This window comes from Panthera tigris, chromosome C2, assembly GCF_018350195.1.
Source record: "Panthera tigris isolate Pti1 chromosome C2, P.tigris_Pti1_mat1.1, whole genome shotgun sequence".
Lineage (NCBI taxonomy): Eukaryota > Metazoa > Chordata > Mammalia > Carnivora > Felidae > Panthera > Panthera tigris.
The window spans coordinates 72,513,034-72,530,697 of NC_056668.1; the positions used below are offsets into that span (position 1 = coordinate 72,513,034).

The following is a 17,664-nucleotide window of genomic DNA, read 5'->3' on the forward strand; positions in this document are numbered from 1 at the left end:
TACTACAAAGGTACTCTCTTCTCTACAGGCCCCTAAAAGCCTCCTGCCTTATCACAAAGGCACAGAATCCAAGTCCTAAGATTCAAAACTGCTCATTCCACAGAGAGAAATGGGGCCCAGCCCAAAGTGTCTCTGTGGAATGAGCAACATTAAATCCACTCTCATCCCAGGCAGGGAGAGGCCGCCTAGATGGTGAAGCTGGGAGGCTCCCGAATCACGAATCACGAAAGGTCTGGCATTCTCAGCTTTTAGCCCCAGCCCCTTCAGAACCGGTATCTCCCCTATACACCCAATTTTGGTGGAGACAGAAATGAGAGCCTCTGCATCACCATGGGGAGACTGAGCCTCAGAGAAGTGGATGGCTTGTCCAGGATCACACAAAAAGCCATCTCTAATTCTTACCCTTCACTCTCTAGCCTGAGTCACATTCCAGGCCAGGGACCACATGGGGTGCCCCATTTCAGGAAATGAGGTTGTTGATTTTTCATTTACACAAAAATGAAAAATAAATACCAGATGCTTGAAAACATGTTGCAGCTCATCTTACTGGAACTCTAAAGTGCATTCTGACTGAGAAAATTAAATTAGAAAATCCACACAGCAAAAAAGATGTTTTGAATGAAATGCACTTTGTCTTTCCCTCTCTCACATACACACAGTATCTCATTGTTTCTTTTTCAGGGAGCAGCTGTGAAGGAAATTGGGGGAGGGAGATGGACAAAACATCCCATCTTTGTGTTTCATACAGAACTAAGCTTTTAGGCCAGCCTTCCCGACCCGGAGTGGGTGTGGCATGCGTTAAAATTAAACGTCAGTGACCAAATGAAGCTTATAAAATAGCTTGGGAGAAGCCGGTCAACAAGACCACACATCTTAAATTGGATGAGTTTGCATGTGGAAACTGCCTTCATCTTGACAGAAAAGGTATGTACTGTGGTTTTCATTTTCGCTTTTGTTAAAAAGTGCTTAGAGACAGGCTTGGCTTTTACTTTCCCCCTTTCAGCTAAAAATAATAACAGCCACGATTGAGGGCTTGTGCCAGTCGCTCTGCAAAATTGGTCTCATTTTTCCTCAGTCCACCTTACAAGATAGAACCTCATTAGTGCCATTTTTCAGATGAGGAAACTGAGGTTCAGATACCCTAAGCAATAGGCCAACAAATGACAGAACTGGGGTGCCAACCCAACGTTGACCTACCTCAATGTCTTGTGCTTGCACTATGCATTCTCTTCTGTGCAAGCAGACGAGAACATTTTCCATAACCAATACTGTACTAGATGAATTCTCAAGGAGTTGTCGTCCAACTGTGCATTACAATAAAATTTACCAAAAAGTGAACTGTAATTCATTCTGTGAATTGGAAAACACATTTGACAATATGGCACAAAAATAGTTTCTTAAGAAGACATATTTTCTTGTTAGAGTCAATAGCTAAATGGGTTATTTAGACCGCTTGGCTTGTGGAAATGCATTTTGTTTTATCATGTGAAATCTAAAAATCTAGTCGTCAACGTTCTGCAGCTTTTTCAGAGCAGGTACCTTGCCCGCACTAACACGCAGGTGTTGGGAGAGCAGGCTCCTAAGAGACCTGGTGTAATTTCTGGCTTCACACCTTATCAGGAAGTAGCCCCTGGGAAATTAACATCATTGAGTACACAGAGAATGTCATAGCAGTAGCCTTCTAGATAGGATGTTATGGAGATCCAGTGTGTGGCACATGTGAAAAACTGAGACCCGGGCTTCTCCATGGGGAAGTTCAATGAGTATGAGTACCAGCTCATAGAGTCTGTGCTGGCCCAGGGCAGATGCACAATAACCTTGGTAGAATTATTATTAAATAATTTAATATTCAGTTAAAATAATATTTAAATTCTGTTTATTTTTAAAATATTTAAATTCCCCTCATTAAGACAATCTTCCCATTAGTGTTAGAAGACAGAGCAAAAATATAGGTCACGCCTACCCAAGTTCACAGGTATAAGATAATAATGCGACTTACCTTTGATGCTGGATGGGGTTGAGGCCCTAGAGGGAGGGCCTCAGGCTCATCGCCAAGAGGATTCTTGGCTTTGCACAAGAAAGAATTTCAGAGCAAGCCATTTAGAGAAAGGGACAAAGATTTATTAAATATAGAAGAAAGGAGCTTTCTTACAAAGTAGTGGTCTCTCCTCCCAGTTGAGGAAGAGGACATCCCTTTGCCTCTAATAAATGGTTTTATAATTTTTTTTTAATTTGCTAGCGTGTAGGGAGGGGCTTACTCTTTAATTTTGGGTTTATCATTTTTTTTGGGTGGTGAGTTTTTCCATTGTCTGGCGATTATGAAATTACCCACAGGGAGTAATTTTAAGAATGTCTGACCTTTGTGGCTTTTAGTGCTGGAGGGAATGGAATCTTGTGGTCTTCAGTGAGTTGGATCTTGTAACTCTTTTTATGACCTGCTGACTGTTAGGTTAAGGGTCAGGCTAAAACCAAAATGGCTTTTCTTTGGTCAACTTGTCTCCCGAGTCTCCCTTCTCTCCTGCCTCACTCACCGTCAGAAGGTACTCAGTAAGTGCTGAGTGAACTAGAACGGACGGGACGTGGAAAAGAAATTATGGATGCCATCAACACTTTCTATCACAAAAAGTTTTAACCATAGGAATAAAACTACTGCAATAAAGAGACATCTTTGGAAGAGATATGTAAGCAAGGCTAAGAATTAGCCTTGCTCTGAAATCCTCCTACACAGCTAAAGCACATGTTTCAGCCCATAATAGAACATTTTGTAATAAGATATTTGTCAGAGTAAGACATGGAACTGACTTTTGGTGTTAACTGTCCCATGGTGAAATGATACTCATCAGGTTACAGAGGTAGGTGTTTACTGAAAGCCACCAAAGGTGGTGCACAGAAGGAAGCATGGCTCAGGGTCACTGCAGGACGGACAGCCACAGACAGTAACTGAGTCCAGGCCCTCTGCCCCTTCTGGCACTCAGCGTGACATCTGTACTCCAAGGGGCTGAGGGGTGGGGTGGAGAAAGGACCTCTTAAGTCCCTCCAGTTTGGGGGACCCTGTAGAATGTGCGTAATGTGTGACCATCCTTTGAGGTAAGATCTTCTGGGCAAGGCACTGAGCTTGAACCCTACTGAGGCCCAAGAGTAGAGCTGCGCGGTTCTAAGAATTTCTTGGAAATGGATACAAATTTTTGTAAGTTTAGACAAATCCATCCATCGTCTCCCAAAAGATTAAAAGACAGGTGTTGTTTACGTGGTGGTAGGAGCTAATGGAAAATGGATTCTCAGAGAAGGTGGGGTCCTACCACAGACTTGGCTTGCTCAAAGGAGGCTCAGCGACCACCCCGCCCCCACCATCCCCAGCTGGCAGTTTTACTTGTTATGTAACTGTTCCTTTGAAAATGGGGCGATAAAACCTCCAGAAGAAAAGCTATTGATTATTAAAGGTTATTTGGAGGTTTAACCATAATAAAGTGGTTATAATTATTCCTGTTATGACACATCCTTTTAAATGCTCAGATCTGAGAACATTTTGCTTGCGTTGATTCAGTCTTCTTTATTGCGGGAGAAAGGCAAAGAGCTAGAAATAGCTCTTGTGCAGCTACAGGCAAGGAGTCACAAGGAGGAGAATAGACTGAAGGCAAGTCAGTGAAAGAAGCAGGGTAGAGTGCCCGGGCTGAAATGCGTGTTGCCAGCTATTAGTCCTTCTCTAGTTAAATGCATATCTACGTCCCTGTCAATGCACCTTTAAAAGAAGAAAAAAAAAAAAAAAAAAAGAAATGAACATCTCTGAGAAGTATCCCCAACAGAATGCCAAAGAGAAATTCAGGAAGCAGTTACTTGTTTCTGCTTTTCACGATAATAATAACTAGCATTTATTAAGCATTTTCTCTGTGTCAGACTTCACCCTAAATACTCTCTCTATAGTATCTCATTTAATTCTCACCAAACTTGGTGAGGTTGGTATGATTATTACCCCCACTTAATAGACCAGGAAACTAAAGCATAAAATGTACAGTTATACTTAGCGTGTGGCAAGGTCTGCATTCAAACACAGTCAGGGTGACCCTGGGGTCCCCAGCATGCCACAGCCTGTTAAGGTTTCAGGCTTACTCCTGGGTTGGTAAGCAGCCCAGCAAGATGGGGCAGGATTGGGGGTTGTAGATCAGGGAGGCACTTCTCTTATGAATCTCATAAGATACTAAACGTGCATAGTTTGTGCTCATTTTTTTCTCTTGCATGGTTCACTTGACCGCTTCGACCTCCCCCTCGGCCTATCCCCACCCCACATTGTTTCTGTTCATCAACAAGTATGGACTGTGCCTGACACTGCCAGGTTCTGTGGGCTCCCATCCTTGAAAAATGCATAATGGAGGGGGAGCAGTTGCAAAATAAATCCAACGAGCTCTAACACCAGGCAGAGCGTGCTCTAATGGAGGTACAAAGGTCGGGAGATGCTCCCAGGGGTGGAGGCCTCACAGCAGGGTTGATGATGACGATTCAGGTGGCTCTGCAGGGTGACTGTTCAAAAGGGCTCAGGGGAAGGTCCCCAGAGAGGTCCCCAGAAATGTTCCCCTGGTGACTGCGTGTCCTCAGGGGTTCAGAACAACTCTAGCTGCTTTGTTTCTCCTGACCCCAGGTTCCATCCAGAGCCCCAAGATGATGACGGCGCTGCTGCTCTTTTCTGCTCTGGCCAGCCTCTTCAGTGCCGCAGACGGACAAGCCTTTCACCTTGGGAAATGCCCGACTCCTCCGGTGCAGGAGAATTTTGATGTGCACAAGGTGTGGCAAAAGTCTCAACTCCCGTTTGTTTTGCCTCCCATTTGAATAAGCATCCTCTAGGATTCAGTGTTAGTTTTCTGCTTTGATTGCCACAGCAAGCCTTGGGGTAGGTACTTATCTTACTGGGGCATCCCCCAAAGCAGGCTCTGAGACCAAGAACTGGGGAGCAGAGGGTTTTGGGAAGCTGATCCCAGGAAGCACTGTGGGCATGTGGGGAAACTGAGAGAAGGCAGAACGGCAATAAAAGATGGCATTCCTGAACAGTAACACTGTTAACAGAAGGGTTCAGTCCTGCTGGGAATCCTCTGAGGAAATGTGTAGAATGTTCCTCAGATCGTCCCACGGAAACGATTTTCCAAAAGCGCTGCATGCACTATTGTACGTTCCCATCAGCCGTGTATATAATACCAATTTCTCCTTATCTTTGTCGACACTTGCTATTGTCATCTTTTTGGTTGTAATCATTTTTACAGGGTATGAGGGGTATCTCATCATGGTTTTGATTTGCATTTCCCTAATGGTTAATGACGTTGAACACCTTTTCGTGTGTTTATTGTCCATTTTTATATCTTCTTTGGAGAAATGTCCATTTGAGTCCTTTCCCCATTTTTAAGTTGGGTTACTTATCTTTTTAATTATTGAGCTCTGAGAGTTCTTTATATGTTCTAGATACAAGTCTCTTATCAGATACATGATTTGAAAATATTTCCCCCCATTCTGTGGATTGCTTTTTCACTTTATTAATGTGTCTTTTGAAGCGCAAAAGTTTCCAATATTAACGGAGTCCAATTTATCTATTTTTCTCCTTTCTTGCTTATACGTTTGGTATCTAAAACACCATTGCCTAATGCAAGGTTATGATTTTTATTACTATATTTTCTTATAAGAGATTTATAGTTTTAATCCTTACATTTAATTTCGTGCTCCATTTTGAGTTAAGCTTTTTATATAGTGTGATATAGAAGTCCAACTTTATTATTTTGCCAGTGGATATTCAGTTGCCCAGAACTATTTGCTGAGAAGACTATTCTTTCCCCATCGAACAGTCTTGGCATCCTTGTCGAAAATCAATTGGACATTTATGTAACAGCTTATTTTTAGACTCTCAATTCTATTTTATTGTTTTATGTGTCTATCTTTATGCCAGTGCTATACAGTATTGATTACTATAGCTTTGTAGTAAGTTTTGAAATTAGAATATATGACGCCTCCAACTTTATTCTTCTGGCTATTCTAAGTCCTTTGCATTTCCATATGAATTTTAGGATCTGTTTGTCAATTTAGTGAAGAAGCAGAGTTTTGTTTTGTGTTGTTGTTGTTGTTGTTGTTGTTGTTGTTGTTTTCATAGAGAATGCATTGAATCTAGATCTATCTGGAGAATATTGTCATCTTAACAATTTTAAGCCTTCCAATCCCTGAACATAGGTTATCTTTCCATTTAATTTCTTATTTATTTAGGTCTTATTAAATTTCTTTCAACAATATTTTGTAGTTTTCAGAGTATAAGTTTTGTGTTTCTTTGGTTAAATACTTATTCCTAAGTATTTTATTCTTTTGATGCTATTGTAAATGGAATTTTCATAATTTACAGAGTGTTCATTTTAAGTGTAGAAAGCCATTTGGTTTCTGTATATTGATCTTGTATCCCTTAACCTTGCTAGCTTCATTTATTAGTTCTAATAGTTTGTGTGTGTGTGTGGATTCCTTAGGATTTTTTATACACAAAATCATGTTATCTGGAAATAAAGATAGTTTTACCTCTTCCTTTACAGGATTCATTTTTTTAAATTTTATTTTTTATTTTTTTAAATTTATGGGGTGCCTGGGTGGCTCAGTCAGTTAAGCGTCCAACTTCAGCTCAGGTCATGACCTCACAGTCTGTGAGTTCGAGCCCCTCGTTGGGCTCTGTGCTGACAGCTCGGAGCCTGGAGCCTGCTTCGGATTCTGTGTCTCCCTCTCTCTCTCTGCCCCTCCTGTGCTCATGCTCTGTCTCTCTCTGTCTCAAAAATAAGTAAAAACATTTTTAAAAATTTACATCGAAATTAGTTAGCATATAGTGCAACAATGATTTCAGGAGTAGATTCCTTAATGCCCCTTACCCATTTAGCCCATCCCACCCTCCCACAACACCTCGAGTAACCCTCAGTTTGTTCTCCATATTTATGAGTCTCTTATGCTTTGTCCCCCTCCCTGTTTTTATATTATTTTTGTTTCCCTTCCCTTATGGTCATCTGTTTTGTCTCTTAAAGTCCTCATATGAGTGAAGTCATAGGATTTTGGTCTTTCTCTGACTAATTTCACTTAGCATAATACCCTCCAGTTCCATCCACGTAGTTGCAAATGGCAAGATTTCATTCTTTTTGATTGCCGAATAATACTCCATTGTATATATATAGCACATCTTCTTTATCCATTCATCCATCGATGGACATTTGGGCTCTTTCCATACTTTGGCTATTGTTGATAGTGCTGCTATAAACATGGGGGTGCATGTGTCCCTTCGAAACAGCACACCTGTATCCCTTGGATAAATGCCTAGTAGTGCAATTGCTGGGTCGTAGAGTAGTTCCATTTTTAGTTTTTTGAGGAACCTCCATACTGTTTTCCAGAGTGGCTGCACCAGCTTGCATTCCCATCCAGGATTCATTTTAAACATTGCATTCTTCTTATATGGATAGAGAAACTGGGACCCACAAACGTGAAAAGGTTTTCACAAAAATATTGTGAAATTATAAGGGAGCGTGACATAAAAAGCAATCTTCCACCTTTCAGTTTCCCCTTTTCTAGAAAATCATGCTTCCTCGGTTTTAATTATGGAGGACTGAAGTCACCTTAACAATAATAGAACCATTTTAAATGCTCTGTATAAAATGGAGTGTGTTTTTGAGAATGCCTATGAAACCAACTGACCTTTAACCGTATTTTTTGGTGCTTTCAATGAATGTTAATTTCAGTGGTTTTAATTGAAAGATGTGCCTTTAATAAATGAGTGGAAATTTTAGGTCATAAACATGGGTATATATTTGAGCAAAGAGCCATGTGACCGAAGCCATACTGCCACCTGTTTGCAGTACTCTCATTTCCAATTCTCACTTTTTGAAGGTGAGTGCGTCTCTGATTTTCTTTTGTTGAGTAATACATTTTTAAATTTAAAAATACTTTCAATTAATATTTTGACTAAGTAAATATGGTCACATGGATCAAATCCTAAAGGGGCCAGAGAACATACAATGAAGCTCTTCTCCTACCCCTTTTCCCCTCCTACCTCAGTTTCCTTCCCCAGTAGCAACCAGTAAATCATTTTATTGTGTATCTTTTGGGAGCGAATGTATATGTTCACGAATACATACATAACTGCAGTAGGCGGAACGATGACCTCACCCTAATGCCTGCAACCTGTGACTGTGCCACCGTACATGGAAAGGGGGGGTTGCTGATGTGATTAAAGTTATAGACTTGGAGATGGCAGGCATGGCCTGGGTTATCCAGAAAGGACCAATCTAATCATTGAAAGCAGAGAACCTTCCCCAACTGTAGTCAGAGAGGTGTGACAATGGAACAAGAATCAGAGAGATGCAATGTGAAAAGGCTTTCACCTGCATTTGCTGGCTCTGAAGATGGAGGAAGGAGTTCACAACCCAAAAAATGGCGGGTGGCCTCAACAACTCGGACAAGGCAAGAAGACAGAGTCCTCTAGAGCCTGTAGGAAGGAACACAGCCCTGCCAACACCTTGATTTTAACCAAACTCACTCGATGTACAGACCTGTGAGACCATAAATTTGGGTTGTTTTAGGCTTCTGGTAAATTGTTACAACAGCAATAGAAAATGAATATAATAATCTTTCCCCCCGTTTTTACATATACACTATTTTTCACCTAGCTCTTTTTCCATTGTGTGTATCTTGGAGATAATTGCATAGGACTCCTTAAAATTTTTTTTAATGTTTATTTATTTTTGAGAGACTGAGAGAGAAGAGAGAGAGAGAGAGACCAAGCATGAGCTGGGAAGGGGCAGAGAGGGAGACACAAAATCCGAAGTAGGCTCCAGGCTCCAGGCTGACAGCACAGAGCCCACAAACAGTGAGATCATGACCTGAGGCGAAGTCGGACACTCAACCGACGGAGCCACCCAGGCGCCCCGCATATGACTCCTTTAAAAGAGGGTGTGTAACAATCCATTATATGGATGTGCCATAATTTATTTACCTAGTCCCCTACGAATGCTCAGACTCTAGTTTCCCGTATTTTGTTCTTACAATAGTACCACAACAAATAACCTCACATATGCATCATTTCTTTTTCTTATTATCAGGAGGTTACATTTCCAGAAGAGAAATTGCTTTGCTAGATATTGCCAACTTGCCCTCCACGAAGGTTGTAAATTGGAGCATGTAATGCTCTAATTGTAAATCCATGCAAGGCGATGCATGGAACTGTGAACATGCCTTTCTCCCCCTCCCCCACAACAATGCACACTTCTTTAGAGTTGACTCTGTACACGAAGTTATGAACTGAGACCATACCCCCCGTGGTATCAGTCTTCTAAGTCCTGATCACCTGCCAAAAGCTTTTTTGTCCACCTCCCTGTGCGAGGTCTTATGAGGAGAATGCAACCAACTCTGGAGTCCCAGTTCCCCACAGTGAATATATCTGACTTGCACACAACTCAAAGATGCCTCGTAGAATCACAAAATGTTTGAGATGGCACCTTCCATCATCTGGACTGCTCGCTCTCTTTCACAGAGTTTAGAATTTCACATAGATTTTGGCTGGAGGGGCCACTGACAGCATATCTAAATAAAGAGCACTTTAGGAATAAAATGTGGCATTCAACCAAGGCCTGCACATCCGATTCACTTACTCTCATTTGAATCAATATCTTGCTCAGTTGCTGTCAGAACAATGCAGCCCATTTTGCTTGGTTTCCCCAGGAAAGGGCTCTGCTCTAAAAGGCAACAATAGGGAAGAGTTTGCAGGTCCCCAGAGAGCCATGGGGTTTTCTCTGCTTCTTGTTACCTCTGCAGTATCTTGGACGATGGTATGAAATTGAGAAGATCCCAGTGAGCTTTGAGAAGGGAAGTTGCATCCAAGCCAACTACTCGCTAATGGAAAACGGAAACATCAAAGTGATAAACCAGGAGTTGAGGTGAGTGGCTGTGGTTTCAAAAGCAACACAGTCCTGGAGCCAGCCTGCAGAGAGTTGTCCTGGGGTGACTGGGTGTCCTTGCAATCTCGTTGAGGGGGGTGATGCAGATGTTGCTGGGTCTGTCCTGCCTGCTCACAGCAGGTCCTAAGATCAAAGTTTTTGGCAAGCAGAATGGTGGGGACGAGAAGCCACTCATTTATTTCCATGACCACTTGCTGAGTATCTTTTTGTATTGTGGACTCCCTTGAGTGTTGTGTACTTATTATATGTGTACTGCCTATGAGAGGCACTAGGAACTCAATGGGAATCCAAACTGCAGGGTTCCTGCTCTCATAGCAAAATAGATACTCTGGTAGCAAAGGACGAGGGGGAGGGGGCACAAGGGGGCTGGGGAGGGGGACCATCTCATCTGATCTCCAAACTAAGAACGAAGCCCTTTCTATATTATCCACTAACAGAAGACATCCAGCTCTGCCTGACTCCTTCCGGGAACTGGGAGCTCATTGCCTTCCATGACAATTTATTTCATCTCCAGACAGCTTTAACTATTAGAAAACTCCTTTTCTTGTTAAGCAAGAATCAAATACATGGTCACATTCTAGGTTATGGGAACAGGATCGCCTATAGAAGTATACTTTTCTGATACTGAAATACAGATTTCTATTTGATATGAGAATTCATACTTTAGAAAGCAAACAGAAACTTTAAAAAGCCCCAGAAAGAGCTCCTACCAACCTTCTATCAACAAAGATAAGAGCAACAATAAACAATAGTAACAAATACTAAGTATTTCCTAAATGCAAGGCACTATTCTGTATGTGTATGTATATATACATGTGTGTACATATATGTATATATGTAAATGAGTATATATATTTATTTAATTCCCGTAACAACCCTGAGGTAGGTACTATTATTAACCCCACACTTATAGATGAGGAAACTGAGGTACAGAGAGGGAAAGTAATTTGCCCAAGGGCCACACAGCTTATAAGCAACAAAGCTAAGATTCAAACCCAGGGAGAAGTGAAATGGGGAAGAGAACAGAAGACAAATGGAAGAAAGGCTGGGGTGAAGGGCTGTCCTTCTTGTTCCCTACAGGAACTGAGAACTGTGCTCAACTCCAAGAAAACAATTATAACACAGCATGAAAGTTACTCAGGCTCCGAGAGGCTTTGTGTGGCCATCTTGTTATCCACTAAGCTTTCTGTGAGCCAGAACATAAGTGGGTTGACTCCCTGCCTTCATAAACCATAGAAATAAAGTTAAGAATCTCAAGGGCCTCTAAAGATAAAAACAGATTATTTTAGAGTCCAGAGAAGGATTGAGATGCAGACCTCCATCTAAAGTTGCAATGACTTCATTTCAAATATTTTGTCCCATTCTATGACCAAGAGTCAGACAGTGACGTTGATCTCAAAACCCACAAGATTTTTCCACCTCTCCTTCGGAGCCGGCCAGGAGTCCTCTTTAACTGTATCTTGAGTATTAGGTTGCTCTGCCTGTAGGGTCACGTTTGTTTAAGATACAAGGGCACATGGAGAAAGGTTTGCTGGTTCAGGAGCATGATATGGCTTCTCCTTTCAGGAATACTACAGGATGGGCAGAGGCACAGCACGGAGTCTGAGCAAAGTACTCTTAGCCAGTGTCAGAGAATTTGAGGGCAAAAGCAGCTGGCACGGGGCTGGGAGCCGAAGGGCTCAGGCTTTGGAGTTAGGCTGCCCCATTTCAAATCCTGGTTCTGCCAGTTACTAATGATGTGATCTTAGGTTAGTTATGGTAATACTCTAGGTCTCAGTTTCCTCTCAGTAAAGTGACATTAATCATAGAACCTCCCTGCATAGGGCTTTGTGAGCATCAGATGAGGTAACACATGTAAATTGCTTAGAACAGGGTTTGGTGTGTAGTAATTATTTAATTAATACTATGTATTACTATTAATCTGCTTAGACCCTTGAAAATACAAATGTATTTTTCCCATGAACAAATTGTGCATTTATGATCAGAGACTGGTGTTTTGAAAACTGTTCTGGCCAAAACATAAATGATGATGAAAAGCAGGAAAGTCTGCTCGAGAAGAGGCTGGTTTGTTGCTAAGCAACTGCATGCAGATAGAAATGGACCATCTTCCTGTTCTCCCAGCTGAGTTTCAGGTGACAGAGGAAGGGATGGTTCCCAGCCCTACTTGATGATAAACAGACTATGCATCCAGGAGCATCTGAATACATTTCTCATCCTTCCTTACCTGTTGCTTATTATCTGGTTTCTGAGACATCCGTCAACACTAACCATAGCCTACTGACTTTCTAACACACACTGTTGCTCTAACTTTTGTTCTGTGCCCCCTTGAGGACTGATGAACAGGCTCCTCCTCTGTCAGCTTCCTAGGAAGAGCACTGTGATATGTGAGCACCCTCCCCTCAGTGCCTCTGTCCCCAGGCATTTCCCCTCTCCCCCAGGTCCACAGAGTCATTGGGAGTTGCCAAAAACTGGAGCCACTCTTTCAAAAGGGTGAAAGTATTTCATCCAATCGAAGACCATCACTTTTAAGATTCACCACCATTTTATATACCACTAAGAAAGAAATGACACTGCGAATTGTAAGGTGGCATTTGTTGCAAGATGTGCATTTCTGCACATTTAATGTCTCTGAGAATCACTGAGATGAGGTTAATATTTCCTCACTGCCTGCTTTTACCTGGCCTATGTTGAAATCTCCCATACTCAGTCAGAAGCTTGCAGGCCTGGATAGGGGTCTCAGAGCTCAGGTGTATGGATGGCTTTATGGGTCATATGATGTCATATGATGTCACTGAGGCCCCAAGAGCAAGGAAAGCGTGCAGATCTCCAGACTTTGAGTAATCATGTCAGTCCTTGTTTTTCCCTTTGGCCCATTCTCATTTTTTTTTATAGTTTTTTTTTTAATTTTTTTTTTTAACGTTTATTTATTTTTGAGACAGAAAGAGACAGAGCATGAACAGGGGAGGAGCAGAGAGAGAGGGAGACACAGAATCTGAAACAGGCTCTAGGCTCTGAGCTGTCAGCACAGAGCCCGATGCGGGGCTAGAACTCACGGACTGTGAGATCATGACCTGAGCCGAAGTCAGACGCTTAACCAACCAAGCCACCCAGGCGCCCCGTGGCCCATTCTCATTTTTAAAGAAGTAAATCTTCTTGGTGTATAGGGTTGTTTTGTTTGTGTTCCCTTCTCTTTTACTCCCTCCCTCTGCAGCCTGAGAGCAGGAAATGCCCTTGTAGGACTCAAAACACAGCACAGAAGTGTTAGGGCCTAACATATCATCCAGTCCTGGAGCATTTCAGTTATTGCTTCTTATCACCCAGGGCCATCTTCCTCTGCTTGGTCTCAGAGACCGTGACAAAGGAAAGAGCCTCCCTAACCAGAAATCACAATCTTGGCCACCCTGATGCTTAGTGGCCTTTCATTGATTTTTGGCTTCCATTGAATTAAGGCGTTTTGTTTTGTTCTGTTTTGTTTTGTTTTGTTTTAACTCATTGCAGACCGGATGGAACTGTGAATCAAATTGAAGGTGAAGCCACCCAGGCCAACCTCACAGAGCCTGCCAAGCTGGGAGTTAAGTTTTTCTGGTGTAAGTATTCACTTCTCTCAGGAGGTTTCAGGGATAGGAGATATGCAAACCAAAGTCTAGAGCCCTGGGTTGAAACACTCCTGTCATATCTGAGTGTCACCTATAGTGTTACCTATAGTGACTCAATGCATAATACTTTGTTGAGCACCTACTATGTGCCATGCTTGGGTCTAGGCACCAAAGATGTGATGATGAGCAAGACAGAGCTGGCCCTTGGCCCTGAGAGGCTTATATCCCATGTGGATACTGACAAGTATGCAGGCAAGTTACTGTAAAACTACCGTGTTTCAATAAAGGCAGCACAAATTATAGCACCCGGGGAGAGCAGTAGGGCACCAGCCTAGACTAGTTTCCCAGAGGGAATGGAGGCCTGAAATATTAGTAGCCAGTAGTAGTTAGTTGTTAGTAGTGGTATTATCAGCAGAACAACTCACATGTGCAAAGGCTTGGACACAAGAGATGACGAGAGTGAAGGTAAGTTTGAGCCCTGGCTCTATCTGCCACTTTCTCACCACACTTTAGGGTTCCCTGAGAGATATTTGATCACGAGCATTTGTCCTCTGAGCTCTGGCTTAACCGGGGAAAGGACACAGACAACAGAGAAGGCACCAAATTTTTAGTTTACTGTTGATATAGATACACTGCAGAAGCCAGCTCAGAAATGTGAGACTTTCTTTTACCGAGAGTGCTTCAGGGCCCCTCTCCCCACCCAAGGGGCAGACACCGCTGTCACAGCTGTAAGAAGAATCACTGTCCCCCAGCCCGCTCCCCCTTCAAGTCCCTAGAGTAGGGCAGTGAGGAAGTTCTTATTTTATAGACCAAGATAGGAATGCTGGGAGATGAAAATAATTCTTCCCGCACATGTGACCATGGGCAACTAACTTCACTTCTGCGCCCGGTATTCTAAGGGTAAATGAGATAGCACATGCTCTGTAAACTGTAAGGGACTTTGTGCATCTCAGCCTTTCTTGTTACTTTTACAAAGAAGAACGTCAAAGTGCAGAAAAGCTAGGTGATATAGGCAAGTTCGCTAGACCATTTAGAGGCAGAGTTGGGACCAAAACGAAGGTCTCCCAAACTCTCCACTAAGGAAGGGGGGATGGGAGTGAAGGCCAAATACTATGTGCACAACCTTCACAAGGAGGCCTGCAACAGGAGCTAAAGGAGGCAGGAGCTGCTGGCAGGGGAAACAGAGGAGGAAGAGATTCACTCTGGTTGAAGGGATCAGATGTTTGCATTGGGTCTTCCAGGGTGTGGAGGAGACTATGGGAAAGGCTTTCCTAGGAGGAGGAATGGCTTGAGGAAAGGTCTGGAGAGAGAAGCCTAGAGGATGGGCGGGTACATGGAGCACGAGACAAGACTGGGAAGAGCCTCAAAAACCATGTAATGAGTTGACGTGCCTTCCATAAGCAGTAGAAGATGGTCAGAGTTTTCTAATAAAGAGATGTGGAAGTTTGCTTTGCTATGAGGAAATGTCTGGGTAAATGTATGCTTGAGAGCTAGACCCTGTGGGAGGAAGACAGCGTGTGAATGTGTGGCTCTGTGCAGGCGGGGCGCGTCGCCTTGGCAGGAAGAGGTTGGAAGACATATTTCCCCCAAACCACTCAGGGTTGTAGAGTTCCCAGTCCAGCTGGGAACACACAAAGCAGTGGAAATTCAAAGGTCGCAGATCTGTGATGAATACAAGCTCTCAATAGTGAGCCTGGCAGGCAGGCACCAATGGTGCTAGAAAGGTAAGTCAGGGCCCACTCAGTGTGGGCCCTGTAGCCTTGTGCAGGCTTCTGTCCAGATGTCCTCCAACTGTCCTTCTGTTTTCATATTTATAAACAGGTAGAAAGTCAGAGGTAGGAGGGACCTCAGTGGGTGGTCATCTGGACTGGCCCTCTTGTGTTGTCCTGATAACCAGCTGGGTCCCTGACACCCAGCCAAGTTCTAATCTCTTACACCCTGCCTCTTTTGTCCAGCTTCTCATGGTCATTCACGAGTGCTGAGATCTGGTTTGACTTAGCAAAGAGAGGGATTATTTTTGAGTGGAGGAGGTGGGTTGCTTGAAACCCAAGAAAGCAGATTGTGTCCAAATCTTTTGCTCTTATGGGGTCAGTTCACAGCTTTCTCCCATTTGGGTCCATTTTCCACTTAACTTTAACAAGTTGGGCTATGACATTTCCTTGGCTTGGACCTTGGCTGTGGAGGTCAAGTTCACAGAGGAAGTCTCTGGATTCAAACGGAGAAGGTAAATCCTCCCTCTCTTGTTGTAAGGACCCTTTAATGCTAAGCTTTCAACACTGTGCAGACCTCTGTCAATGAATCTTCATAGGCCCCTTGTGAGGAGGAGTTTATAACCTGTTACCACCTGATTTACCATATTCTTGAGAGCAAAAGAACTTTCGAAGGTCACACAGAAAGAAAATAAACACACCAACATTAGCCCTTACTTCCTTTCTCAGACAGGTTCTGGAGGAAATAGGGAAGTACAGACTTGGAAAGCCTGGGGGTCCCTGACCTTGCCATCTTAACTCCACTTAGCTAAGTGGTGCCTCCATACTTACTGGTGCTAAGTGCAGCCTGTTAGTCTAAGAGGTCTGGCAAAACACCCCATTACTGTGGTTTTCTGCAGACTGATGTGTTATCAGGGAGGAAGGATCCAGAAGGATGGCTCTAAGCTTTGGCTGCACATTAGAATCATGGGGGAGCCTTCAAGAGTACCAACCACCTCCACATCAGTCTGGAGAAACATGGCCTAGTATTTGTCAAAGTTCCCATAAGATTCCCACATAAAGCCAGAATTAAGAACCACTACTCTTGGGGTGCCTGGGTGGCCCAGTTGGTTAAGTGTCTGACTTCAGCTCAGGTCATGATCTCACTGCTCATGGGTTGGAGTCCCATATCGGGCTCTGTACTGACAGCTCAGAGCGTGGAACTTGCTTCAGATTCTGTCTCCCTCTCTCTGCCCCTCTCTTGCTTACTCTCTTTGTCTCTCTCTCTCTCTCTCAAAAATAAACATTTAAAAAAAAATTGGGGGGACCCCCGGGTGGCTTAGTCGGTTGAGCGTCCGACTTCGGCCCAGGTCGTGATCTCACAGTTTGTGAGTTCGAGCCTCATGTCAGGCTCTGTGCTGACAGCCCAGAGCCTGGAGCCTGCTTCAGATTCTATGTCTCCCTCTCTGTCTGCCCCACCCCCACTCATGCTCTGTCTCTCTCTGTCTTCAAAATAAATAAAACATTAAAAAAAAATTTTTTTTAATTTTTTTTAAGTTCTACTACAGTAGAAGAACTAGGATCCTGGCTTCCAGGGTCCTGGAGATGAAGGTTCCTCTTGTCCTGGTCCCTCTTAATACTGCTCTCCTCTGGTTCTCAGTGATGCCATCTGCTCCATACTGGGTCCTGGCCACCGACTATGAGAACTACGCCCTCGTGTACTCCTGTACCACAATCGTCTGGCTTTTTCACATGGATCATGTTTGGATCTTGGGAAGAAACCCTTATCTCCCTCCAGAAACAGTGACCTATCTAAAAGATATCTTGACTTCTAATGAAATTGACATAGAAAAAATGACTATCACAGATCAGGTGAACTGCCCTGAGCCACTGTAAGAGGCTTTAAAGGGAACCTGCCTTCACTCAATGTTACTTCTTTTGCTTTGCTTCCCCCCACCCCACCCTTCATAAAGACAAACCAACCACGGCAACATTGCAAACACCAGAGGGGAAATTTGAAAGCAGAAGCCTGTGGAGAGAAAGTCAAGGAACGCTGACCCAAACACTTAGCCATGTACCATGTTACCTTGCCAGTCTAATAATAAACTTGTTGCTGAACTGCTGTGCTCACGTAGATTCTGAATTGATTATTGTGGGTTTTCAATTATACGCTTATGTTTGGAGATCCATGAACAGTTCTGTTGAAAGAAACAAAGCACTGTACAGTTTAAGTTTAAAGAGAACAATCCTGTTTCTGGAAAGGGAAAGCAGACCGAAAAGGCCTATTATGGGTGACCTGAGTCCAGGTGCCACATCCTACAGTAGACACTCTTTTTTTTTTTTTTTTTTTTTTTTTTTTAACATTTATTCATTCCTGAGAGAGAGAGAGAAAGAGAGACAGAGCATGAGCGGGGGAGCAGCAGAGAGAGAGGGAGA

The 17,664-nt window shown here is 43.2% G+C and overlaps 1 protein-coding gene across 1 annotated transcript; it reads left to right on the plus strand.

The window, feature by feature from the left end:
* Window positions 1-758: 758 nt before the first annotated feature.
* APOD (apolipoprotein D) lies at window positions 759-17,350 on the plus strand. The gene is made up of 5 exons (XM_007090977.2): window positions 759-924; window positions 4,634-4,776; window positions 9,802-9,923; window positions 13,443-13,531; window positions 16,889-17,350. The coding sequence occupies exons 2-5, from the start codon at window positions 4,654-4,656 to the stop codon at window positions 17,122-17,124; spliced, it is 570 nt and encodes a 189-aa protein (XP_007091039.1). The 5' UTR covers window positions 759-924; window positions 4,634-4,653; the 3' UTR covers window positions 17,125-17,350.
* Window positions 17,351-17,664: the final 314 nt, after the last annotated feature.